The sequence below is a fragment of the Ovis aries genome, chromosome 22 (genome assembly GCF_016772045.2).
Source record: "Ovis aries strain OAR_USU_Benz2616 breed Rambouillet chromosome 22, ARS-UI_Ramb_v3.0, whole genome shotgun sequence".
NCBI classification, from domain to species: Eukaryota; Metazoa; Chordata; class Mammalia; order Artiodactyla; family Bovidae; genus Ovis; species Ovis aries.
In genome coordinates this window covers 18,574,802-18,599,666 of record NC_056075.1, presented here as the reverse complement: position 1 = coordinate 18,599,666, position 24,865 = coordinate 18,574,802, and the positions used below count along the sequence as shown (strand labels likewise).

The 24,865-nt window shown below is 53.4% G+C and overlaps 2 protein-coding genes across 3 annotated transcripts in view; both read right to left on the bottom strand.

Moving 5' to 3' along the window:
* Window positions 1-29: 29 nt before the first annotated feature.
* On the bottom strand, window positions 30-9,972 carry ANKRD2 (ankyrin repeat domain 2). Its single transcript, XM_027960604.3, is given in 10 exon segments — window positions 30-340; window positions 1,400-1,498; window positions 2,377-2,475; window positions 3,282-3,380; window positions 3,752-3,850; window positions 4,338-4,445; window positions 4,554-4,712; window positions 5,993-6,094; window positions 9,660-9,765; window positions 9,767-9,972. Coding segments are annotated over 10 exon segments (1,074 nt in total). The 5' UTR covers window positions 9,820-9,972; the 3' UTR covers window positions 30-190.
* A 1,559-nt stretch (window positions 9,973-11,531) lies between these two features.
* The window catches only part of UBTD1 (ubiquitin domain containing 1), a 51,052-nt gene continuing 37,718 nt past the window's right edge, over window positions 11,532-24,865 (bottom strand). For both annotated transcript variants that reach the window (XM_042238490.2, XM_015103358.4), the window contains 2 exons: window positions 13,951-14,178; window positions 11,532-12,618 (listed from right to left, as the gene is read on the bottom strand). In XM_042238490.2, coding sequence (XP_042094424.1) covers window positions 12,233-12,618; window positions 13,951-14,125 — 561 coding nt within the window. In that variant the 5' untranslated portion in view covers window positions 14,126-14,178 and the 3' untranslated portion in view covers window positions 11,532-12,232. The remainder of the gene's footprint in view (window positions 12,619-13,950; window positions 14,179-24,865) is intronic.

Sequence of the window (24,865 nt, the reverse complement as noted above, 5' to 3'; positions counted from 1 at the left end):
TATTTCAGGCACAAATAGAACAAATATCACACATAGCAAAAATGACTTTTTTTTTTTTATTGCAGTAGCTTGTGGGTGCTCCTGGGGTGTATGCAGAGGAATGGTGTCCTCAGCGGGGACGGCCATTTTTATGACCCTCGGGCTGTATGCAGGGGAACAGGCCAGGTGCCTGGTAGGCTGGGACAGGCATTTACTCAGCTGCCACAGGCTGGGGGGTCCCCCGCCCACTCTCGGTGGACCCCTCCAGTCCATTCTGCTCTGACCCCGGCTCAGGGTTCTCCAGAGCGTGCCGGGTGTCGGCTTGCCACAGCTGCACCAGGTCCGTGGGGGTCTTTCCTGCCTGGGGGAACCAAGAGGAGATCTGGTCATTGTTGAGAAGTCTGTCCCAGAAAGGTGCTTCACCTATACCTGTGGCCTCCAGCTGGGAGCAACTGGCAATGTCTGGAGGCATCTTTAGTTATGACAACTTGGGGGTCGGGGGTACTTCTGGCATCTTGAGTAGAGGCCAGGGATGCTGCTCAAACATCCTATAATGCACAGGACTCCCTCCACAATGGAAAATTTCCATTTCAAAATGTGAGTAATGCCCAGGTTAAGTCCTCATTTACACCTTCCCCTCATCTTCCTGATTTTCCCACCATTCCCTCAACCTTCCTCTTTTCTTTCATATAGCTAGCTTCTTTTTTTTTTTTTAATGAAGTATAGTTGATGTAAAATATTACATAAGTTACAGGTATACAATATCGTGATTCACAGTTTTAAAGGTTATACCCCACTTATAGTTATTATAAAATATTGGTTATATTCCCTTGTTGCAAATATATCCTTGTAGCTTATTTTATACATAATAGTTGGTACCTCTTAATCTCCTACCCCTATGTTGCACTGTGCCCCCTCCTGCCAGCCTTTCTTGAGTCATGATGCCCCCTTACTCAATTCTCCTCCCTTTTGTGATTGCTCTAGTTCCCAGAGAAGAGCTTGGACGAGGGGACATAGGATCCTAAAGAAACTAGGGGACCACAGGAGCCAATATAGGGTGCTAGGAATGATTGTACCAAGTGCTTAGGTTCCTTTCAGCTCTGTTTCTCCACAACTCTGGCCTCCCTGAGCCTGGACTTTAGGACCCCCTGTGTTCTATTCGGGGGGGGCTTTGGGAAGTCCTCTTACCCTCATGGCTGTTTTCTGCACTTAGATTTTCTGGATGTAGAAAAGCATAGAGAGTTGGGAAGCTGAGGGGGGCCCCAATCCCCAGGGGCCCAGAGAAGCCCTCCACTGTGACAGTGTCTCGAGAGCAGGCCGGCCAAGTCTTGCTCAGTTCTGTCCTTCCTCCGAGTGCCTGGGACAGGGCCTGGGAAACCAGTGCACCCTGTTTACTGAATCAGGGAAGGAGGGAACTTACCAGGTTCTTGCTCATCATGTCAGCCCCATGCAGGAGCAGCAGTTTGATGATTTTGTAGCGATTGAGCCTCACAGCGTCATGCAGGGCGCTGTCCCCTTCCTAGAACCAATGTGACACTCAGCATGGTCCACAGGAGCACACGGGAGCCCTCGGGGCACAGGGAGCGCTGGGGGCACAGGGAGCACTGGGGCACAGGGAGCCTGCGGGGCACAGGGAGCGCTCGGGGCACAGGGAGCACTCCGGGGCACAGGGAGCACTCAGGGGCACAGGGAGCGCTGGGGGCACAGGGAGTCCTCGGGAGCATGCGGGAGCTCGCAGGGCACAGGGAGCGCTCGGGGCACCGGGAGCGCTGGGGGCACCGGGAGCGCTCGGGGGCACAGGGAACGGCTCGGGGACAGAGGGAGCGCTCGGGGCACAGGGAGCCCGCGGGAGAACAGGGAGCACTCGGGGGCATGCGGGAGCCCGCAGGGCACAGGGAGCCCGCGGGGACAGAGGGAGCGCTGGGGGCACAGGGAGCCCGCGGGCACAGGGAGCGCTGGGGGCACGGGGAACGGCTCGGGGACAGAGGGAGCGCTCGGGGCACAGGGAGCACTGGGGGCACCGGGAGCGCTTGGGGGCACCGGGATCCCTCGGGAGCACAGGGAACTCGGGGACAGAGGGAGCACTCAGGGCACCGGGATCCCTCGGGAGAACAGGGAGCACTCGGGGGCACAGGGATCCCGCGGGGGCACAGGGAGCCCGCGGGGCACAGGGAGCACTCGGGGCACAGGGAGCACTAGGGGCACAGGGAGCCCTCGGGGCACAGGGGGCGCTCGGGGACACAGGGAGTTCTCGGGAGCATGCGGGAGCCCGCAGGGCACAGGGAGCCCGCGGGGACAGAGGGAGCGCTGGGGGCACAGGGAGCCCGCGGGCACAGGGAGCGCTGGGGGCACGGGGAACCCCTGCAGGGCTGGGCAGGAGGGAACCCAGAGACTCACTCTGTCTTTGGCGTTGATGTCCAGGCCCAGGGATAGAAAATGTTCCACGATCTCCACCTGCCCCGTCCGGACTGCCACATGCAGGGGGGTGCTCAGCAGCTGGGTGGGAGGAAGCAGAACATGCTGGCTGAAGGGACCTGGGCTCTGGTGTGCCTCTGAGGGTGGAGGGGCTGTCAACTCCAGCCTTCTCCCAAGGAGCGGGAGGGAGCTCTGTAATTTCCCATCATCCTATCTGATGGTCTAACTCTAAGGCATTACCTGCCACCTCTTCTGGGATGCCTTCTATGATTCCCCTCTCACTCAGATGTGAACAACCGCTCCCTCCTCTGCCCTTTTAAAACAATTATAATAGATGCCATTTATCAAGAGATGACTACGTGACATACACAGCAAAAGCTTACAAAACATCAGTCTTATGTTAAATAAATAACTACGTGACATACATTTCCCCATCCAATACATATAAGAACTCTGCAAAGATGTTTCATAGATGAGCAACACAGGCTCAGAGGCCATCACTTGTTCAAGGTTACATACAAAGGATTGAGTGAATTCAAAACGGTGGATGGATAAGAAAGTGAACAGATGAATGACTCCGTGGCTGGCTGGCTGGCTGGCTGGCTGGACAAACAGAAGGATAATGAATGACTGCAGGGGTGAACAAATCCTGCATCTTTTGCATGGTCCTAAAGTCACCAAGATAGTGGATTTCCTCTGCTCTTCCTGCTCCCATTCCCAGATGGTGGTCTCCAAGGATTTGCTGCTGATGGCAAGACCTATCCCCAGGCTCTGAGGCACCCCAGAAACCAAACTAGCTCACTAGCCACCTACTTTCTGCTTTTCTGCCCTCTGCTTCCCTCCCCTCCACTCTGCCACCCCGACATCTGTGAGCATTATTGCCTCACCTTATCCCGCACATTGCTGTCTGCTCCTCGGCTCTGCAGGAGTCTCACCACCTCCAAGTGGCCCCCACGACAGGCCCAGTGCATGGCTGTGCAGTCCAGCTAGGAAGGAAGGATGGAGCCTCATTGCAGAGCTTCAGGGAAGAGCGTGCCCTCGGGGAAAGGACCCCAGCCAAGAGGGCAGGGAGATATCCAGGGGAAGGGTCCGGGGAAGGACAGTGACACTCCAGTGGCTGGGCAGTGGGTGGAGTAGAGCCGGAGAACCCTCGGCGGGTCCGTTAGTCCAGGCCAGATTTACAGACAAGGCTTGGGGAGGAGGTGGTGCTCACACAAGTTCACACAACACACTAGCAGTGGGGCCTGGCCCCGAGGCAGTTTGTTTATGTCCCAGGTGGGAGGTCTGCCGGGACAGGGAGTCTATTAGTGCTGGACCTACCTCCTGCCCCTCACACAATACTTGCCCTCTTGCTCACCCGGTCCTGGAAATCCACAGTGGCCCCACTCTCCAGAAGCTTCTCAAGGATCTCCATGTGGCCCTCCAGGGAAGCTCGGTGCAGGGCAGTACGGCGAAACTGTCCCCAGAGAAACAGTCAGGGCCCCAGCCTGTCCTCATCATCCACCCAGGTTGAGACCAGGGCTTATCCCAGCCTGATTCTGACCCCTGTGCTGGGCCCCCATATGGTCCACATTCTGTCAGCTCCTTCATGCTCTGTGGGACTAGCCTTGGAGGCCTCCTATGCACTGGGGACCTTCTCACTGCCCCCCAAGCACACAAGCTGAACCAGGGCATGGTGCAGGTGGGATTCCAGCCCATTTCTCCTGGTCTTCAACTCTGTATTTGATTCCCTCCTCTTTTCCCCCTAAATATCCAGGTATGTATTACTCTGGAGGTGGTTCAAGCTGGAAAGTCTCCTTAGAGACTTGTGTGGGGAAGGGAAGGGGGCATCCCAAATCTTCTGAGGGGCCCCCTCTCAAAGGACACCGATGCCTGTTCTCAATTCACAAGGCGCAGCTCTAAGAGGAGGCTGGTACAGGTGCAGGGCCCGGAAAGAACATCACCTGATCGCAGGTGTCAGGGGAACCTCCATCCGCCAGGAACTTCTCGATGACCTTCATCTTCCCCTCCACCGCAGCTTTCAGGAATGTCTCCTCGTCCACAGGGCCCGTCTGGAGGGCGTGAATGCAGTTATGGTGATCCGCACCGAGGTGAGCCGCACCATCCTCCCCTCCACCGGCTCCCCTTTTCCACACAAGTGTCCTCCCTGGAACGCTTACGATCTCCTCCGGCTCTGGAGGCGGCTCCTGGGAGGCGGCCAGGGCTTCCCGTTTCTTCTGCTTGCGTATTTTGCGCAGCTGGATGAGGTTCTGGATGCCGCCCACGTCAATGATCTCCCTCCGCAGGTCTAGAGATGTCTTCCGCACGCGCTCTTGGCCCTGCGTGGGGATGGCCCATCAACTCCACACTGGGGCACGGAGTGTGGGGCTTGGGGACCTCTGAGCTGAGCCGGAGGTGGAGGACAGGGAGCGCCTCTCGAGGAAGAAAGAATCCAGATCTAACTCTGCCGCCCAGGACTAGGTGAAGCCAGTGAAACCGACACAGATGCCTCAGATCGAGGGACCGGGCAGGCCTGAGGGGGCTGGCTGGGAGTTGCCCAGTTTCAAGGCTCCACATAGGCTGGGGGGTTGATGAGGAAATCTCAAGGGCAGTTCTTAGCCCAGGCCTCCAGAACCGGCTCCTGAATCTCATCTTTCCGTGCAATTCTCCGCCTCTCTCCCTCCCTCCACCCCTCTCTCGAGTCATAAAAATAATACAGAAACACGAAAGCCCTTCTCTCCCAGAGGTAACTTCTATCACAGCTCAGCTGATGCCCTCTCCTACAGGATCACCCTCCACGTTGTGGTCTGGAAACTGCTTTTCTGTGAGCAGCATGGAGATCTCTCCTATCAGCACACACAGCCTCCCCGCATCCCATTACCACACGCCCTGTTGTATGGCAGTCTCATCACTGCCGCTTCCAAAGTGATCCCCTGGGATCCTGGACACCTGCAGATTCTGACTCAGCAGGTGTGCAGAGGAAGACTTTACCACCACCACCCCTGCCCTTTTTCACTTCTAAGTTCTTTGGCTGGTCGAATAATTAAATTGATGTGAGACTGATTAATAGGAGAAACAAATTTAATTTCATGTGTAGTAGTCCATAAAAATATGAGACTCGAAGAAGTGACTGAAGCAGGCAACTTTTATATCTTTTAGGCGAGGAAACAATACATTCGTGAAGCACTGAAAAGACAAAGGCGTTTGGATTTGGAGGAGCTAATTAGTGAAGAAACAACAAGTTTTGTTTATACAGCCTTCTCAGCCCTGAATTCCTGATATTTGGTGATAAGGAAGCTCTCTACTTTCCTGATAGAGGAAGGGTAACTTCACATGGGAGATTTATCTCCTGCTTTCTGGGGAGCAAAGGAAGGTCAGTGTATTTCTTCTTGCACTGGCTTTTTCTCAAATGACTTTTAAAAATAATCAGAATACCAAAGTGATACATTTGGGGGTGGCATATTCCCCTTCACAAGTGTGGGGTGGGGCCAGGAGGCTGCATCGCTCACACCTCCCTGCGGTGCTGAGCTGCAGGTTCATGGACTATGTTAGGAGGAGCAAGACTGTAACTGCCTGGCCTCTCTGCTGAGGGCGAACACTGGCTTCTCCGAGCACTTACCTTAACCTTTTGTAAGGACGGACTCTCAGGCCTATGGTGCTTCTCATCCTCCAACACCAGCATCTCCATGGGCAACTTCTGATGGGTGGTTCCTCGGAGTTTCTGGGGAACCAGGGAGAGGACAGGTTCTGGGATCTGTCTGCTGTGCCTAGGGGACCTGACAGCCTCCCCCACAACTAATTCAAGGACACCCCCAGAAGTCTTCCTCCTGTGTGACCTCACAGCCCTTCACCTGCTCCACTCCTGTCTGGTCCAGGAGAGGCCCAGGTCAGAGCTGCGCTTCCCACCTCAGAGCTGGGCTCCCCAACTCAGCCTCAACCCCCAACTCCAGTTCACACACCTGCCTATTGACAGCCCTGGGTCTCCAGCAAAATAGGATTAAGGGCTAGCAGAATGCGTTTTCATGAAATTAAATATATTCAATATTATTATAATATTTATTTGGGGGGTTAGGTTTAGGGACATTTAAAGTTCACTTTGATAAAATAATTGTGATAAATGATGAGTATTTTTTAATGGGCTTATTTGACAATGTAAAACTTTGGGAACTCTGTCAGCTACCCACTTCTTGCCCTCAGGTTTTACTGATCTGTGAAATCCTAGGGCATGGAAACTGTTGCTCTCAGGATATCTGAGGGATAGGACCTGCAGCTCTCCAGCTCTCAGCTTGAAGTGAACTCTAAGTATTAACCTTGGGTGTGTGTTAGCTGCTCAGTCATGTCTGACTCTTTGTGACCTTGTGGACTGTAGCCTGCCAGGCTCCTCTGTCCGTGGGATTCTCCAGGCAAGAATACTGATTCCCTTCTCCAGGGAATCTTCCTGACCCAGGGATCGAACCCGAGTCTCCTGCATAGCAGGTGGATTCTTTACCATCTGAGCCACCAGGGAAGCCCCCAAGTATTAACCTTCTCATTGTAATAATACAGGGTGGAAACTCTGTCAAGGTCTCTCCCCCATTTGTAGCTCCTACTTGCCTGGACTACTTCCTTATCACCTCCTCCTCTGTTCTAAAGGAAAACACTCTTTACGAAGCGCAGGCCCCCTATCTCTGAAGTCCCCACCTTGCCAGGATATTCACTCAGGCTGGAGGGTGCTGAGTCCAGGTGGCAGCTGGGGAGGAATGACTCCCTCTTCCAGAGTTCTCAGCTGCCTTTTGCACTCCAAGGGTTATACTCTTCAAGGGTTATTTGAGGGCTGGTTTTCCAGGGCTTTTTTTCAGATGTTCTGTAGTCCACTGGCGCCTCCCTTCCATATGAAGTATACATGGTTTGAGGTCGCCCCAGGACTGGCCTCGCTTGAAACATTGCATCTTTACCAGGGGACGAGGGATTGCCTAGAGCTTCAGCTACTACTGCATGTGGGATCTTGGCCAGCCCCTGAAGCATCTAGAGGATGGGTTGGTCTTAATCATCTTGGCAACCCTAGCACCTGTGACAGAGGCTAGGACATAGTAGGTGCTCAGCAAGTTTTTGGAGAGTAAATGAATGAATGAGTTCATGGATGATGGCAGGCAGGCTCATCAGCTCTGCACACCTCCAAGTCTTCAGTGATGACCTAGCCCAGTAAAGCCCCCATCAAAGAGCCCCAGTCCTTGGGCTGGTGTCCGAGGTCCTCCTTCCCCACCCATCCCAAGAAAGGGGTGCAGGCTGGACATGAAGCTCTCCTCTAAGAATGCTGCTGGGCTGGGGCCTGGTGGGAACAACTGGGTCTCTACTGCTCACCCGTGCCTTACTCAGACTGCAGAGCCCCTCACTTTGGATTTGCCTCTCTGGACTGGCATGTAGCAGGTGCTCAAGAAATGTTTCCTGAATTGGCTGTTCGTCGATGAAACACAACACTACAAAACTCCCGCCTTACTTCATAGGTGGTCGCATAGATGAAATGAGAGAATGCCTGCCCACCTGTAGCACAGTGACTGGCACGGAGGAGGCACTGGTGGCAAGGCTGGCTCTGTGGGCACGCACGGTCCTGACAGCCTTGCCACTATATTTATTGGATGAATGAATTGATGAGGACTGCTCCCTGTCCTCTTGCTGAAGATCTCTGTGTCCAGTGGCAGCATTCCAGAAATGGTCCAGAAGCATGACTCACCTGCCTGGCCCTGGTGCTCATGCCCTTGGGGGAGTGAGAAATGGCATTCCTGGAGATCCAGGGATGCCCCGACTGGGACTCAGTGGGCTCAGTCCAAGCTCTTCTGAGACAAACCTGCCCTTCCTTCCCTAGGCCTCGTGTCTTCTTCCACCAGAGTCCTGACCCTCCCCTCTTCCTCACTCCCATTCACTTTTCCTTTTATGAATGAGGTCTATAGGAGATGCTGGAGACCCAGGTTCAATTCCTGGCTTGGGAAGATCCCCTGGAGGAGGAAATGGCAACCCACTCCAGTATTCCTGCCTGGGAAATTCCATGGACAGAGGAGCCTGGCAGGCAACAGTCCATGGGGTCTCAAAGAAATAGACATGACTGAGCGGCTGAGTGCACACACAGACACACACACACAACCTCTAAACGAATTTATCTCCTCCCTCCCATTCCTGGTAGGGCTAGTCTCTCCCCCTCCAAGTTTTTCTCAGGGCTGAGATGCCTTCCTAAAACAGGTCAGATGGCACCATTGTGCCTCACTCAACAACATGCAGTGGCTTCCCACTGCCATGGAGGATCTTTCATGTGGCCCTTGCCTGCTGGTTTGTGCCCTGCCTGCCTTCCCAGCCTCAGCCCCTACTGCCAGACTCCCTCCTGACGTCACATTTCCACACCCGGAAATCAGCACCTGCCGTTTCCTTGGCTTGGAATACCCTCCCCATCCTGATCACCACTCGCCATCCCTGAAGGCCTGACTCAGTGCCCTCCTGTCCGCAGAGAAGTCCTCAAGAGGGTCCGTGGTCAACGTGATCACCCACGTTCTGTGCTCCTTCATTCTGAGTTACACCTCTATTTCACCCTGTCTCCACTCTGCCAACAATTTCTGAGTTGACTGTGCGCCTCACAAATGTCAGCTAAAATGAACACAGGGTTGGTAAGGGAGAGGCAGGGGCTGACCTTACTGAGCCCCTCATTCCTCCCAGCATCAGGCACTTGGCAGAGAAACCCCAGGTCAAGTATTCGTTTCCATCAAATGAACAGTGGGACCAGCCCACACCTTCCTCCCTTGCTTCTTTATTCCACAGAAAATGCAACTGTCCAGAGCCTCTGTGCTCAGAGGCCTCCCCTGGTGTGGCTGATGGTCCTAGAAAACCCAGGTTTCCTTTGCCAGCATCCCTTCCTCACTCTGCTCCCAGTCTTTATCCTTCTTTAGGGACCAAACACTGGAGTTTCTTTTGTCCCAGCCTCCCACCCAGCAGCTGGGGGGTCTCGGGGCCCCGCACTCGCAGGCCGCATCCTGGCTGTCCTGCTCTGTGTAGCTTAGCCTGTCTTCTCAAGGCCCAAGTGAGCAGACAGGGTCTCCGGGAACCCAGCTTGGCTCGCCACTTGTCTCTCAAGATCTGGGGGCTAAAGCCTTCATTTCCCACTACCAACAACGCCCTCTCAGGAGCACCCTGGAATAGCACCAACTGGGCCCTTGAGGACACCTGTCTTCCTTCCTGCCAGGTACGGCAGCCGGGTTCTGCCTTCCCTTCACAGCAGAGCTGGGTGTCCCCAGAACCCCCTTGGCCCCCCACCCCAGCCCTACCTCATTCTCCTCCTCCTGTGCCAGCCGCTCCTCAATAAGCGCCGTGGCCCGCTGCACCTCCTCAGAGTCTGCCATGGTGCCGTCGCAACCAGCCTCGGCAGGCCCCAGGGGCTTTATATGCCAGGGCCACCACCCCCGCCCTGCTAGGCGCTTTTGTCATGAGCTCACTGGCCCAATTCTCCACCTGCCTCCCCCACCTGTCACCTTCACCCCGGGCAGCCCCAGGGTGCAGGGGGAAGGATGGGACAGTTGCAACCCCGAGTCCCTGGCCTATTAGAGTCGGAAGGCCCAGTGCCTTGAGAGCAGGGATTGCAGGAAGGAGCCTGCCTGGCGCCTGTCCTGAGTGCTCAGGCCCAGCTGGGCCTCAGCCAGGGCAGCCAGGCTGCTCCAAGGACCCCTGGCTGCTCTCAGCTCTGATGGCAGTGCCACCTGCTGGATGCCTAGAAATCCTGCCCAGCCAGTCCCAGTGTGGGGACCCAAATGTGGAAACCCAAGATAGGCCTACATTCCCAGGCTGTCTGAGAACAGGCTCGCTGGCTCTGGGGAGGTGCAGACACCGTCTCCTCTGGGCTGCAGTGCTGGATGGGGGGTGGGGAGACCGGGAGTTGCCTCCCTCTGCCTGTAGCTCTGGCAGATCTTTGCCTCTCTGGCGTCCCAGAGCGCCCCCTAGTGAAGCATCGCTGCATTTGGCTGCTATGCTTGTGTGCTCAGTTGCGTTCAACTCTTTCCGACCCCATGGACGGTAGCCCGCCACGTTCCTTAGTCCATGAAATTTTCGCAGCGAGAATACTGCAGAGGGTTGCCATATCCTTCTCCAAGGGATCTTCCTGACACAGGGATCGAACCCTCAACTTTCGTGTCTCCTGCATTGGTAGGCGGATTCTTCGCCACTGCGCCGCCCGGGAAACCCATGGGTCCCTGACAAACCTCACCTGTCTGTCTCAGGGGACCTCTGGGGGACTTACAGAGTCTTGCTTCAAAAGAAGCCACCAAAAGGGCCAGAATGCAGGGCTAAGCCCTGCTGACAAGGGCTCCAGCTCCGGCTGATCACCCTTCCCTCCCTGGTTTCCCTGTCAGGCTGCCCTGACTGGTGGTTACGTTCACTGAGAAAGAAAACTACTCCCAACTGGAGAAGGGTAGACCTGCTTCGCTGAGTTCCACACCTGGACCTGTGGGAGCAAGCCCTGGGTCACCACCCAGGCTTAACCTACCAGTGAACCAAAGACGCCACAGCCCTGTGCCTCCGCGCTACTCACGTGGCTTGCCCTAAGCCAAACAACCTATCTAAGATGCCCCTCTCTGCTTACCTGCACGCTCTCCCTTAAGGAAGCACAAGACCCAGCTCCTTCTGCCCTCTGCTTCTCTTGGTGGCAAGCCAACACAGGCTCATCATCGGAATGTTGTCAGATTTCACTGTCATGTCACCGAGGGTACTCTCTCCAGGACACTGCACATCCCCCAGTCCCAAGGGCCTGGCTCACGGACTGGAGAGGGAAGCCAGCACCCTTGAGCTGCAGGAGCAGAGCAGCAGGTTAACTAATGCTGCCTGAGGTGCCACCTTGGCTTTCAAAGTGAGTTCACGTCCGTTATCCCATTGAATCCTGCCAGCAACGGAGGGAGGGGGCAGGGCAGGTGGCACCACCTCCACTTGAAAGATAATCAAAGCGGGCTCGGAGGTTACGTGGGTTTTCCTGAGGACCCACGAGAACGCAGGCCTGAACACCAGCAGTTCGAGGCTTGCTTCACCATACTCTCTGCGGTGCCTGGAGCTGCTGGGCAGGCTGCACATCCACCTGCTCCACCCCCCTGAACTGGCTCCAGGCTCCACAGAGCTACACTAGAACCTAGAGTCAACGCCAGGCAAGCAAGAAGGAAGGAGCAAAAGGCTTTATTGATAAATATGCAGATATGTCTATACACAGGGACCTGCCGTGGGGCCATGACCAGGCTGCAGACCCCCCACCGCCAGGGTCACAGCCAGGAGACGGCCCTGTGCAGACCCCGGCCACCACTGCCCAGCCACTGCCTCCTCTCTGCCAATTGTGCCAGGGGCTGGGAGAGGCAGAGGCCAGCCTCAGGCTCCTGACCCCTGGGGCTCACGCATGGTCTCCTCCCCTCCAGGGCACTGGCCCTGTGCCCAGGGCAGAGTCAGGGGAGGGAGACAGCAGCTGCTTCAGACCCTGAGCAGAAAACCGGAGTAAGCACAGCCATCAGCACCAGAGGACAGATCTGGGCTCCAGGGGCCTCCGGGCTGGCCCTCGTTGGCTCGAACCTGCCTCAGGAGACAGAGACCAAGTGGAGGGCCCTGGTTGCTTTTTCTCTGACCAAGTTGGCAAGGCTGGTGCGTGGCAGCACACTGGTTCCTGGGTGCTGTGCACTGGTGGCCCGTGGTGTCCCCGGGAAGCAGGGTCCTCTCAGGGCTTGCCCAGCAGCCGTACACAAGAGGTGCCCCTGAAGAACAGGACAGCTCTCAAAGGCAGCGGCAGGGTGGGAGGGCCTAGTGCTCCAGGTGGGAGGCCTCTTGGCCCTGCAGAGAGCTCCCTGGCCTCTCTGCCCAGGGGTCCATGGGCTCCTCAGTCCTGGGGCGGCGGGGGCTGGTTGATGATGACCTGGATGACAAAATCTTTCTGGATCTTGGTTTCCTGGAGCCGCGTGCGGTCTGTGAGGAGCTTTCCGGAGAAGAACCATCGCTGCCAGGATGGCTCGATGCCCTCCTGGGTGTGCAGCTGCCTCTTGAGCTGCCCCACCGTGTCGGGCAGGCTGGCACTGAGCCTCACGTCCTTGCCCGTGGAGAGGCGCACCTTCAGCGGGAACTCTCGGCGCACGCTGGGGGTGGGCTCAGGGGGCTCCAGGCTCTCCTCTTCGGTGTGCTCCAGAAGCAGGTTCACGGGTGGCGACAGGCAGTAGATGGGGAGTTGATAGCGATTGCCCAGCTCATCGTAGCATTCACAGAGTGTGCCTGTGGGAAAGGCAGGGTGGTCAGAGTTGGCTTGGGGACCCAGATATGGATTAACTTGTGTCCCCTCCATCATATTCATACACTGAAGCCCTAACCCTCAGCACCACTGTATTTGGAGGTAGGAGCCTATATGGGAGCAATTATGGTTAAGTGAGGTCATTTAGGTGGAGCCTTGATCCAGGGGGATTAGTGCCCTTATAAGAAGAGTTACCAGAAAGCTCTCTCTCTCTCCTCCCACGATGAGGACTTAGTGAGCAGGTGGCATTTACAAGCCAGGAAGACACTTCTCACCAAAACCCAAATCAGCTGCCACTTTGATCTTGGGCTTCTCAGACTAAATTTCTGTTGTTTAGTGAGCCGCTCAGTCTGTAGTATTTTGCTATAGCAGACTGAGCAGACAAATATACGTGTCATGGTCCCCCCAGTCCTCAAACCCACCCCACAGTCAGGTCTTCCTTATACAGATGGTGGGGGCCTGAGGTGGAGTCAGCAAGACCTGGGCTGACATTCTGGCTCCACCAGGTTCTGGCTCATTCAACCCTAGCAAATTACTGTTCATTTGTTCATTCAACAACCCCTTGCTGAGCACACGTGCTACGTGCCGGCATTATAAGGCTGACTGAAATAGCATAGGCCCTGCTCTTCATGACTCATACCTAGCGGGCTTCAGTCTTCTTACTGGTACAGTGTATTGCACGCAGTAATATATTTCCTGTATCTTAAGCACCTACTACATGCTGAGACTGGACTAAATGATGTTATCTATATCTTGTTGAATCCTAACACCCATCCTATGAGGTAGGTATCCCCACTTTATAACTGGTAAGTCACTTGGGCTTTAAATTCAAGAAGCTCAAGGTCACATAGTTAGGAAAGAGACACGGTTAAAACCCAGTTTCTGACTCTACAGAGTTTCCACTGTTATTCTCTGCTTTACACAGCCCCAGGGGCTGTTATGAACTTAAATGAAATGATGCAATAGAAGCTTCTAGCTCGGTGCCCAGCATATACTACTACTCAACAGAAGGTGGGTACCTGAGGTGTGCTAGGATCCCAAAGGGCCCCAAGTAATCTTTAACTTGCTCGCATCACACTGCCTGGAGGTGTGCTGTCTCTCCACACCCTCCCTAGGCAAGCAGGGACTGTGTCCTCATCTTCTTGGTGTCCCGCTCCTGGTTTATGCTTGTAACGGTTGCTTGAATGAACAAATGACTAGCCACACTTGCCACCCACAGCCTGCATGGAAGCGCCTGACATGGGGCTGGCCACTGGCTCTCTCCCACCAACAGCCCCCTTGCTCTGGTGGAGATAGCCCCTGCCCTGCCCACTGACCATGGGGCAAGGTGATGCTGGCTCCATCCAGGATGGCCTGAGCCAGCTCGTGGTCGTTGGCCTCGGCCGCGTAGGCAGCAGCCTTGAGGGCATCCCAGATCTCCTTGCGGCCCTCGAAGGCGGGCGCCGTGTCCCAGAACTCATCCCTCTTGCTCCGCAGCTGGCCATCAGTCATCGGGTAGTCGCTCTTCCACTTCAGCCGCTCCTTCTTGAGGGGCTCATTGCGTCCTGGGCAGGACAGAAGGGAGAAGCTCTGCGTGTGTAAAAGCCAGGACTGCGGTCCGCCCTCTCCCAGCCCAGCCTCCCCAGCCCTCACTGCTGTGGTTCCTGAGCATTTGGGTCTCTGGGCCCCTTCCTGGACTCAGGGAAGAGTCTGGAAACTGCACACACCCCACCTGGGGGTGAAAACCCCTTTTGTCAGCAAAGCACATACTGCCTTTATTGCTGCTGGTTCAGTCTTAATTTTATTCTCTTCCTTTGATTATAAAATTGCATGTGTTCAGTATTTTAAAAATCTGAAAAATATGTAGTTGTGTCAAAAAAACAAAAAAGCAACTGTGACCATTTTCGGACCCAGCTTGTGCCAGATCACAGGCTAGGCATTTTAGACTCAAAACAACCCAACAGATGGGGAAAGTAAGACCCAGAGAGCTTGTTGTCATTGGTCTAAAGCCCCACAGGTACCAATTTAAGGCCAGGTTTTCTGAATCAGAAGGTCACTCTCTGACCACGGTCTGTACCATGCTGCCATTGGAGAAAACTTACTCAAGAATCCCACCATTTAGAAGTGACCATTTCTGGGGCTTCCCTGATGGTTCACCGGTAAAGAACCTGCCTGCCAATGCAGGGGACATGGGTTCAGTTCCTGATCCAAGAAGATCCCACATGCTGTGAAGCAACTAAGCCAACAGGCTATAACTAATGAGCCTCTGTTCTAGAGGGTAGGAGCTGCGACTACGGAAGCCTAAGTGCCCCCAGGCTCTGCAGTGGGCAAGCTTGACCGCCACAACTAAAGAGGGCTCCCCCTGCTCGCCGCAACTACAGAAAGCCCACACAGCAACGAAGACCCAGCACAGCCAGAGATAAATAAATATGATTTTTTTAAAAAAGAAGTAACCACTGCTGACACTTAGACGTGTTTCCTTTCAGCTCCCTTTCCTCACTTTTCTCAATAGAGCTGGAGTTCTAAATAGAGTTTTAAAAACAAAAAACAATTTATGCTAAAAATAATCCTTGTTACAGAAAAGGATTTAACTGTTTTTGTGCCAATACACAACCTGCTGTTTATTTCACACTTATAGTACTGTCCATGTATATTCCCATGACTAAAAATAATAAACATTTATACTGTCTTGTTACTAATATTCCACCATAAAGTTACAAAGAAGTTTTCTGAATGGTAACCAACCAACCAAAACACCCCTGCAACACTGGAAGAAGAAAACAATTCTGTGAAATGTCACGATTCTTGTTACCCAGCCCCAAGTGACCCCCAAGACAACTCCGGACCTAGGTCAAGACTTGAGGGCAGAAGCATCTCTCAAAGGCTTTAGGAAGCTCAGTCATCTCAAAGCTGAAGGCAGAATGAGCCACATGGGTGGGGTCGAAAGCACTCGGCTCCTGTTACAACTCAGATCCTAGGAAAGATGGGGAACTAAAGCTGGGGCAGGACCCCTGGGCTGGAGCAGAAGAGGGAAGAGGATGACATTCACTGTCTACCAACTGTGTGAAAGAAAACTCGTGGAAGCACTTTACCTACATACATCATCCGGTTTCACCCTTCCAATGGCTTTAGGTGGTAGGGATTATTATTGCTATTTCACAGATAGTGGGCCAGGCAGAGAGACCGAATGACTTGGCCTGCAGTCACACAGCAAGTGACGACAGAGTGTGGGTCCCACCGCAGGTCACACTGAATCCACGCACGGCCCTCCTGTGGGCGTGCCACTCCCCGTGCAGACAGAAAACTCTAACGCCAGACGTTTAATCTGAAGTGTTCTTGGGTTAGCACAAGGAAATGCAAATCCTCTTTGTAGGCAAACAACTTCAAACCAGGCCTCAAAGAATTCCCGAGATAAAGTTCCAAGAAAAATAAATAATAAGGTCATAGTTGTTTTTTTTTTTTAAACCACAACGTACAAAGAAACAAGGCAGTGTGAGCCCGAGCCAGCAAAAACAACAGGCAAGAGAATCAGACGCACAAAGCCCTCAGATACGGGACTTATCAGACACAAGGGATGAAATACCAAGTTTAAGAAATGAGAGCCGTAAAAATATGAACAGGGCGTGGGAAAAACACCCGCATAACTATCACCAGAAGTATTCTGTGAGAGCAGTAGAGAAGAAACACTGGAGATTTTTCTTTACAATGGGCTGTTGATAGACAGTGTGGGGACTACAGGTTCTCCATATAGAAAAACATGAAACAGGATCCCTACCTCACACCAGCCGCAAAGATCAAAGCCCAGGTGGATCAAAGGCTTAAGTACGAACACCAGAAAGGAGGCAGAAAGAAATAGAGGATGACAGAATTGCTTATGTGTTTTGTTGTGGAGTTTTGGCCTGGAGGTGTTTCTGCCTGGATCAATCAAATCCCCCTGCTTCATGATTTCTGAGTCCTTTTCTCTTTGGTCCTTTAGCACTGGTGTCTCCCTAACAAGAGCTTTGATCCCTCCAGATTCACAGGCTTTATGCAGTGATACCCTTGGAACCTCCCGCATATGGTGCTTCTGCCCCTCCACCCAAGGACCCAGATGTCAGGACCTTTTAACTTCTTGAGCGCATTTCTATAGTTTTCCCGTCTCCTTCCTCTTTGCCAGATGTCACTTCTTCCTGGTCTCTATCTAAGTGCTCCTCCTTCTGGGTAGAGGTCAGGCCCAGCTAATGGGCCACTCCTAATCTGCTGAGGGTTGAGAAAGCTTTGTCAGCACTGTCGAAATTGAGAGCATCTGGGTCTAAGAAAGAGGTTTCTTAAAGAAGACAGAGACTAGGCTTTGTCTGGGACATCTGTTGTTCCTGCTCAGATCCTCTACCCCCCGCCACCCTTACTTACACGGTCAGGTTTTGATTTTGTTCCTGACAATTGAGGCTGTGACCTCAGCATATCTGAAGTGTAACTGCGTATGCATTCATCTCACTCTAATATAAACACAGCCCCACGGTGTCACCTTCCAAAGTTGTCACCCGAGGAGGCCCCACGTGCTGGAGGCGGCTTTGCTTGCACACCTGGCCCTCAGAGTCCCCTCCCCTCCACGCAGAGAACAGCATGCTTTCCTGTCTGTGCTGTCAGAGACACACTTCTCATCCCAGGATGGACACGACACCCGTGAGCCTCCCCAGGTATTAACTGCATCTGCATCACCCAAGACACAAAGGCTTAAAAGTTCCTCACCCTGCACGCTGGTCCTTTTAGACTGAAAATACTAGAAAGTATTAGAATAGGGGGCGGTGGTAGGAAGGGGGAGGGTTGAAAGGGCAGCAGGAGCCCAGCCTTCTCAGTCGGCATTGCACCTCTTCACCAGCAGGGGGCAGTCACAGCGCCTCTGGGCCAGGGGCTGGCTCCCTTTGCAGTGAATCAAACACAGCAACAAAGTACCCAGGAAAAGTTCTCCAGGTCCAGGGGAAGCAGGTGTGAGAGACGTGACAAAAATGTCTGGATCCCTAAACACCAATGCTTACAATGTTAGACGAGATACAGACAAAACATAAAAGAAAGCTTTTACTCTAAATATAGAAGCAAACTGATGATTAGTGTTTTAAATTTCATTTCCCTAATGTCCTATCACTAAAAATACTGGGCAATGGAAAGGTTATGAACACTTTTATATGTGGCACAAATTGACACAAACTTCCTGGAGGGCATTTGCTATGTTCCAAAAGAACTTAAAAGTGTGTGTCCCTTTGGCTCAGTGATCTGGTTTCTAAAGTGAAAGTGGCTCAGTCGTGTCCGACTCTTTGCGACCATGTGGGCTATACAGTCCAGGGAATTCTTTAGGCCAGAATACTGGAGTGGGTAGCCTTTCCCTTCTCTCCAGGGGATATTCCCAGCCCAGGGATTGAACCCAGGTCTCCCGCACTGCAGGAGGATTCTTTACCAGCTGAACCGCAAGGGAAGCCCAAGAATACTGGAGTGGGTAGTCTATCCCTTCTCCAGTGGATCTTCTGGGCCCAGGAATTGAACTGGGGTCTCCTGCTTTGTAGGTGTATTCTTTACCAACTGAGCTACCAAGGAAGTCCTTAGTGTCTAAGAAAATATTCAAAGAAAATAATCACAAGTGTGTGGTGGAAATTCATCTACAAAGCTGTCTAGCTCAGACTGTTTTCTAGAAATAAACTCAGTGCACAGGAGAGAGGCCACATCATTTCTGTGTGTCCCTGGCAGCCACTCTATGATGGGGCAGAAGGAGGCTAAGCAGTGTGGGCAAAGGTCCTTGATATGGCGAGACGCAGGTCAGAGAACAGCAAGTGCTGTGCTCCAGCTTTTATTTCTAAAAATTTATGTAAAATTACACATATATATATTTAAAAGACTGGAAGGACTTATATGAAAATGTTTGGTTCTATCTGATTGGCGGTTACTAATGATTTTTTTTTTTGGCTTCTATTTTCCAAGTTTCCAACAATAAGCATTAATACTTTAATAATAAGATTAATGAAAATTGTTAACAATGAAAGCTGTTAACAAGGATAAGGGGTACATAAAGTTCTGAGGAGAAGCCACAGAAAAGTAGGAAGAGTCTGGGATGCCAAGGGGTAGGGTTTGAGAGTGGTGGAGAACTGGAGAACCCAATGGACCACGGCCTCTAGGATTTCAGTTCCTGGCAGCTCTGGGTGACTCTGTTCAGGGCCAGGCAGGCTTTGCTGGTTTCAGCAGCAGCAGCAGCATCTAGAGGCCTCTACTTGTGTCTCCACCTGTCCTAGTTAAGCTCCAGGTCAAAGACAGAGTAACAGAAATGGTCCTTATTCCCCGTGAAGTTGACAAAAGAGAGATTAAAAAACATCACAAAGTAAAAGATCAAGGTACCTGCTTGTCTGGGGAGAGACAAAATGCCCATGATAATCCTGGGTTTCTGTGATTGTGGTGGGCAGGGAACTGAGAAGAGAATGTAAGTTTCTCAGTAGAGGCAAAAGCTGGGGTCTTGCAGGGTTGCCTGAAACACCACCGGTAGGACCAGAGCTGGAGGGTAAGGCTGAGGTACACACTCAAATCCGATTGATGAACCCCACACCGAACACAGCAAAACAGAAGTGGAGCTGGCATGCTCATCTACACCCTAACATCAGCAAGTTCAACGGATTGCCTCCAGAGTCGCTGCTGAGAGCAGATTCAGAAGGTAAAGAAAGAAGAAAACAGAGGGCACGATGTCTGGGTCGGGGGAGGATAATGATGGTGGACGCTGTGGTTCGGCCAGATAATGAACGGTGTCTGGTGATATATCACCCCCAGGGGAGGGTACTGAAATGAGAGTGGGAGAGAGAACATTAAAGGTCCTTTACAATTTGCATAGAGCTGGAGTGCCTCTCGGATAAGGCTGTGGCACCCCACTCCAGTACTCTTGCCTGGAAAGTCCCATGGGTGGAGGAGCCTGGCAGGCTGCAGTCCATGGGGTTGCGAAGAGCCGGACACAACTTTCACTTTTCACTTTCATGCATTGGAGAGGGAAATGGCAACCCACTCCAGTGTTCTTGCCTGAAGAATCCCAGGGACGGGGGAGCCTGGTGGGCTGCCGTCTATGGGGTCGCACAGTCGGACATGAGTGAAGCGACTCAGCAGCAGCAGCAGCAGCAGGAGTCACCGCTATGAGCGTGTGTGCACGTATGTGCGTATGTGTGTGTGTGTGAGGTTCACACTGCTTAATTCAGAGTAACTACACAAGAGGGGGTTCTCAAGAACCCATGAAGGACAGTGGGGCTGCTTCCCGGCTGCTTCCCTCTGAGCCATCGTGGCCCAGGTTCTCAGCAAGGGTCTGCTGAGTTGAAAATGGAACTGACTAACGCACAGTGAATGGGGTGGGAGGGCAGTGGAGGAATCATAGCTGAGATCAGCAGAGGGCAGCTGGGGGAACTGGGAGAAAGGCCTGCTGTGAAGGAAAAGTCAGGCAGGCCCTTCACTCGTTCATCTCAGACTCCAAGAGATCCTTACTGTGGCTTCGGGGACTGGCACACCTGAGCCACTTGGGAGTGATACCAAGTCTGAGACCAGTCAAGGGAACCAGAGATTTCCCAGGACAGTCAGTCCACCCAAGCCGGGAAACAGCCCTATTTATACCTATGGCAACCTCCGAGCTCTATTTCCACACTCGTTTACCAAGCTCCAGCTCCAGGTCCCTGCTCCAAGGCTGGGACCAGCAGTGTTTTCTCCAGAGGCACTGATTATGTGACAAGCCTGGGCGTGCTTGGGCGGGTGGGAGAGATGAGGCTCCAGGCAGAAGGAGAAGGGACAAGGGCCTCCCCATCCCAAAGGCCTGGGCTGCAATGGCCCTCTGACCAGGACACAGACTCAAGTCTCTCCTCCCTTCCTCTTCCGCCCTGGCAGGCAGCGCAGGGCTGCAGGGGGCTGGAGAGACACGGCTGAAGTGCCGCACCTGGCCGAGGGGATAAGAGGCCCAAAAGAACAGCGGGCCCAGAGAAGGATCAGCCTGGCCAAGGAGGGTACAGGCAGGGGAAGTGCAGCCCGGGTAATCCCTTCAGGAAGCACAGTATTTATAGTCAGCCTTAACCCAGGATGACCCTCGGAGCCTGGGTAACCTTCGAAAGGAAAGTGCTGGCCCAGCTTCGCTCAGCTGGGGCTTCCTCACGTGGCCTCTTTACAGCCTGGGCCCATCTTCCCCATTCATTCCCTCAGGCCCAGCTCCAGGCTTCAGGGAGGGAATGGGATGGGGCCAGCTGCTATGTGACAGCCCAGGTTTCCTAAACTGCAACCCTTCCTAGGACACGTCTGGTCTCAGGGGTCCTGGGCAGGATTGAAGGACTCAAGGCTCCTCTGGGAACCCTGAACTCAGCTCTGTGATGGCACCCTGCCTGGGGAACTGCAGTTCCCTGAGATGGTCCAGTCTTCCCCCATGAGGCTGGGACCGCCTCAAGTTCATCACTGGGATCCTGGGGGCAGGCACACTAGCAGGTCTCAGCCACTGTTTGCCCAATGAGCGAGTGAATGAAGTGAAAGAGCTGTTGAGGAAAAACGGGAGGAACTGGGGAGGCAGAGGCCAGATCAGAGATGGGGGAGCAGAAGGAATCTGCTGGAAGAAATCCCAGGAAGGGAGAGGTGAAAGACAGGGGGTGGCAGGCCAGGAGGGACAAAAACAGTTCCTGAGGTGTACGGTGAGAAAACCCACCGGAGGACGGGGGCCTGGATGTCAGAAACCATGCCCAGTGAGGGCCTGGAACCTTCGTGGCAATGGGAGAGACTAAAGTGCAGCCAAGGAAAATACACTTACCCGGAGGCCCCCTGCTTGGGTGTGGACAAGGGGGCACACAGAACCGTGGAGACAGTGTGAGCTTTCACTGCGCTGGCCCGCAGCGCACACTTTTACTGGGTCGTGCTCAGGGGAGCAGGCCCTGCATCCGCTCTCCGCTCTGTGCTCTCAGCCCCAGGGCCCCTGGCAGCAGGGGCAGGCAAGGCAGAAAGAACCATCCCATGTTGGGCTGGGATCAGCTCTCACCCTGACCTGAGCTGACTTTGCCCAGCTGCCCCCCATCCCATTTCCCGAGGGAAAAATGGGCCTTTCTGAGCTCTACAAACAGAACCCCCAAGTCCCTAGGGCCTACTCTGGGATTCAGGCTGCCATACAACCAACAGCTCCTTTTCTGGGGCTGGCTGGGGAAGAATGATGTATTTCATAAGCAGAGTTAGCACATCAGGTGTTTCAGAAATGAGAGTAGTTCTGCTTGTTTCAAGCTCATATGAATTAAAAAAGAAAAAACCAAAACCTCAAAACCCAGCCTGTTCTTTTCTTAGAGTTAATATATTCCCATCCTCATCACGTGCTGATTTTTACTCCCAGGTGTCACAAAGTCCTGGCCTGAATGTGAACAGTCCCAGGATTACTGGCTCTAGGAGGAGCCTAATTACAGATGATTGCGAGTTATCAGACACTTTAGCAAAGACTCCCTCCCCAACCTGGCTACTCACGTATGCATGGGGGCTTCAGAGATGGATGGTGTGCGGGTGGGGGCAGCCTTGGTTATTGACCACCTGTGTGAGTGCAGAGACCCACCTCATCACTCTAAGCCTTAGTGCTCCCATCTGTGAAGACGACGTAACTGCCACCTCACGGGATTGCTCTAAGGATTACAAAGACCACTCTGCCTGGTACTTAGTAAAAGACAGTAACTATTGTAACTAGTAATCAAGCCAAGTCAGTAATGCTCATTTCCTTTATGCAATGAACAGAATGAAATGTTATCATCTCTTTTTTTTCTTTTTTTCCATAAAGTTACTGCAATTTTGAAAAGTTTGAAAACCCCTGCTCTGGGAAACTCCTGGTCTCTATCTCGTCCTGTTCAGGAGGATGCAGGGGGGTAAATGAGGTTAAGTTTGACAGGGACAAAGAGAGGGTTTGATGGATGCTCGCTTCCCTGTGGGGCTGCACAGCATAGGGTCAGCACTTTTCCTGGGGCAGAAGAGTGAGGGTGGCGGCCAATAAATAAAACAGGAACTCCCCAGAGGTTGCTGGAAAGGTCTCCGGTGTCTGGCCAGCTCCCCTTGCTACCTCAGGACTCTAGAGAGGAGAGACAGGTCACCTCTGCCACTGCTTTCCACAGCCCCGCAGTCAGGGAGGGAGGGTCCCTGCAGCGAGGATCCACACCAGCACCAGGTTGGCAGCTGGGTGCCTAGAGGGCTGACTTCTGACACCCAAGACTTGGTCACCCTGGATGTCAACTGCCACCGGTGCTTCACTCACACCTGCACCACTCCATCAGGCCGGGTCCCCCTGAGCCTGGCAGAATCCTGAAGCCAGCAGTGACCTTAAAGTCATTTACCCAAGACTCTTCATTCTACAGGTGAGGATGAGGCTCTGGGGGGTCATGTGACCTGTTCCAGACCCCCCCACAGCCTTTGCCTGTGTGCCTGTCAGGGTGGGGGCTTCGAGGGGTAGGTAAACTGTTTCTAGCAAACCACTCCACTGCCAGCAAAAGCTGAATTATAACTACAACGTGAAAACATCGAGAGTGTGATCCAAAGATAATGAATACTCTGATAGGAAAAGCAGCGAGCAGAACACACTTCAGGAACAAGAGTGGAGGAGCTAAGAGGCGGTCTGACCTTTCCTGTCCTCACCAGGAAAGAAAGGCCTCTAAGAGCTGGGCCCTCCCAGGACACCAGGGCCTGACCAGGCATCCACATCTCCTCCGGGCTTGACAGAAACACAGACTTGGGCACTACCCCAAGACTCTAAGTCCGCGTAGTGGGTTTGGGGCTCAGTGATGCAGACTAGGGGCAATTCAGACTCTGCGGGCACTTCTGGACACACTCACTGCCAGGAGGAAACCTATTCCAGTGTTGAATGGATCAAGTGGTGAGAAAGCTAAGTGTTATAGTCACCCTTCACTGAGCGCCGACTAAGGAACAGGCAGGAGGACAGAGAGACACAGAGAGTGGAGGTCAAGATTCTGGACCAGAGAGACTGGGGTTTAAACGTCAGCCCTGACATAAATCAGTGGCATGACCTTGGGTAAATGCCTTAAACTTTCTAGTCTCCCCTTTTGGAAGGCCGGGAGTTAATTATAGCCCACTTCTTAGGGAGGTTGGGAGGGCTGAAAATATATACATATACATTCATTAGCTAATAGGCTCAAGAAGATTATATATAATAAATCAACTGACCTAAGCCCCCACACCCAAGGTGCAGTCTTCCTAGGACCATAGCTCTGGCTCCCTCCACCTAAGACTAAGACACACCAGCTCCATATTGGCTAGAGGAGGCATTACTACTGCCACTGAAGCTGGTTTTGCCATTATGATTACTAAGCCACCAGCTGTACTCTAGAATGACACAGAGTAAGTCACCACCCCGTCACAGGGTGACAGCTGCTATTCTCCAGACTCGAGAGCCCTCTTCCCTCTGCTGTTACTCCAGCTTCTTTATCTTTCCGTCCACCCTCCGCTCAGCTAACCAGTTCACCTAACAGCCCATGGAGGTGGTGCCCAGCGCCAGGTGCCCCCGGGGTGCTGGCTTCCTCTGCCGAGCACCGGTTCCCTCCGCCTCCACGGCAAACACAACAGCAAGTCTGCCCAGCACTGCTGGGGCTGCAGCTAGAAGAGACCCCACGACCCTTCCCCTGGCTGTGGCTCTGTATTCTCCCGGGTCTGGTGTTCATTTACAGTCCACACCGGTCCTTCTTTCAGGCCTGTCTTAAGCGGGTGAACTTGGAGTCAGAAGGCCTGGGTCTGTTTCCACACTGGCCTGTGCTAGCCCTTCACTCTCTGCGCATACCTGCCCGATTCTGTGCATCTCAGAGATGCTGAGATACCCTGGGCAGCTTCGGTGAGAAGTGCCTGGGTCAAGTGTGACGTGCACATAGATGCTGGACACCCCTGAGATCTGGAAACCCACCTTTTCCCGGCTCACCCACTTTCTCACACGGCGAAGCTCAGGGCCCACAACATTCTGCTTGTGGAGCAACAGAGCACTCCTCATCTGAGCACGTTCGTTCTCCTCCAGAGCCTGGCTCAGGCCTTGTAGGCAACTAGCTGGGCCTGACTCATTGTTTCCCCTTCCTCCTCTACTGCCTGTGAATCACAGACCGGGTCAGGCCAGCATCCTCCCTGGTTTCCTTCCCATGCTCTGCCTGCTCCTGACCTCCATCCAACAGGACAGAGCTTCCCTCCGGGCCCGCACGCACCTCACCCCTGGCCCTGCGGGGTGTGAGCATCCCACACCGGCCCTGAGTCACAGGCTGCCTTCCTTGTGTG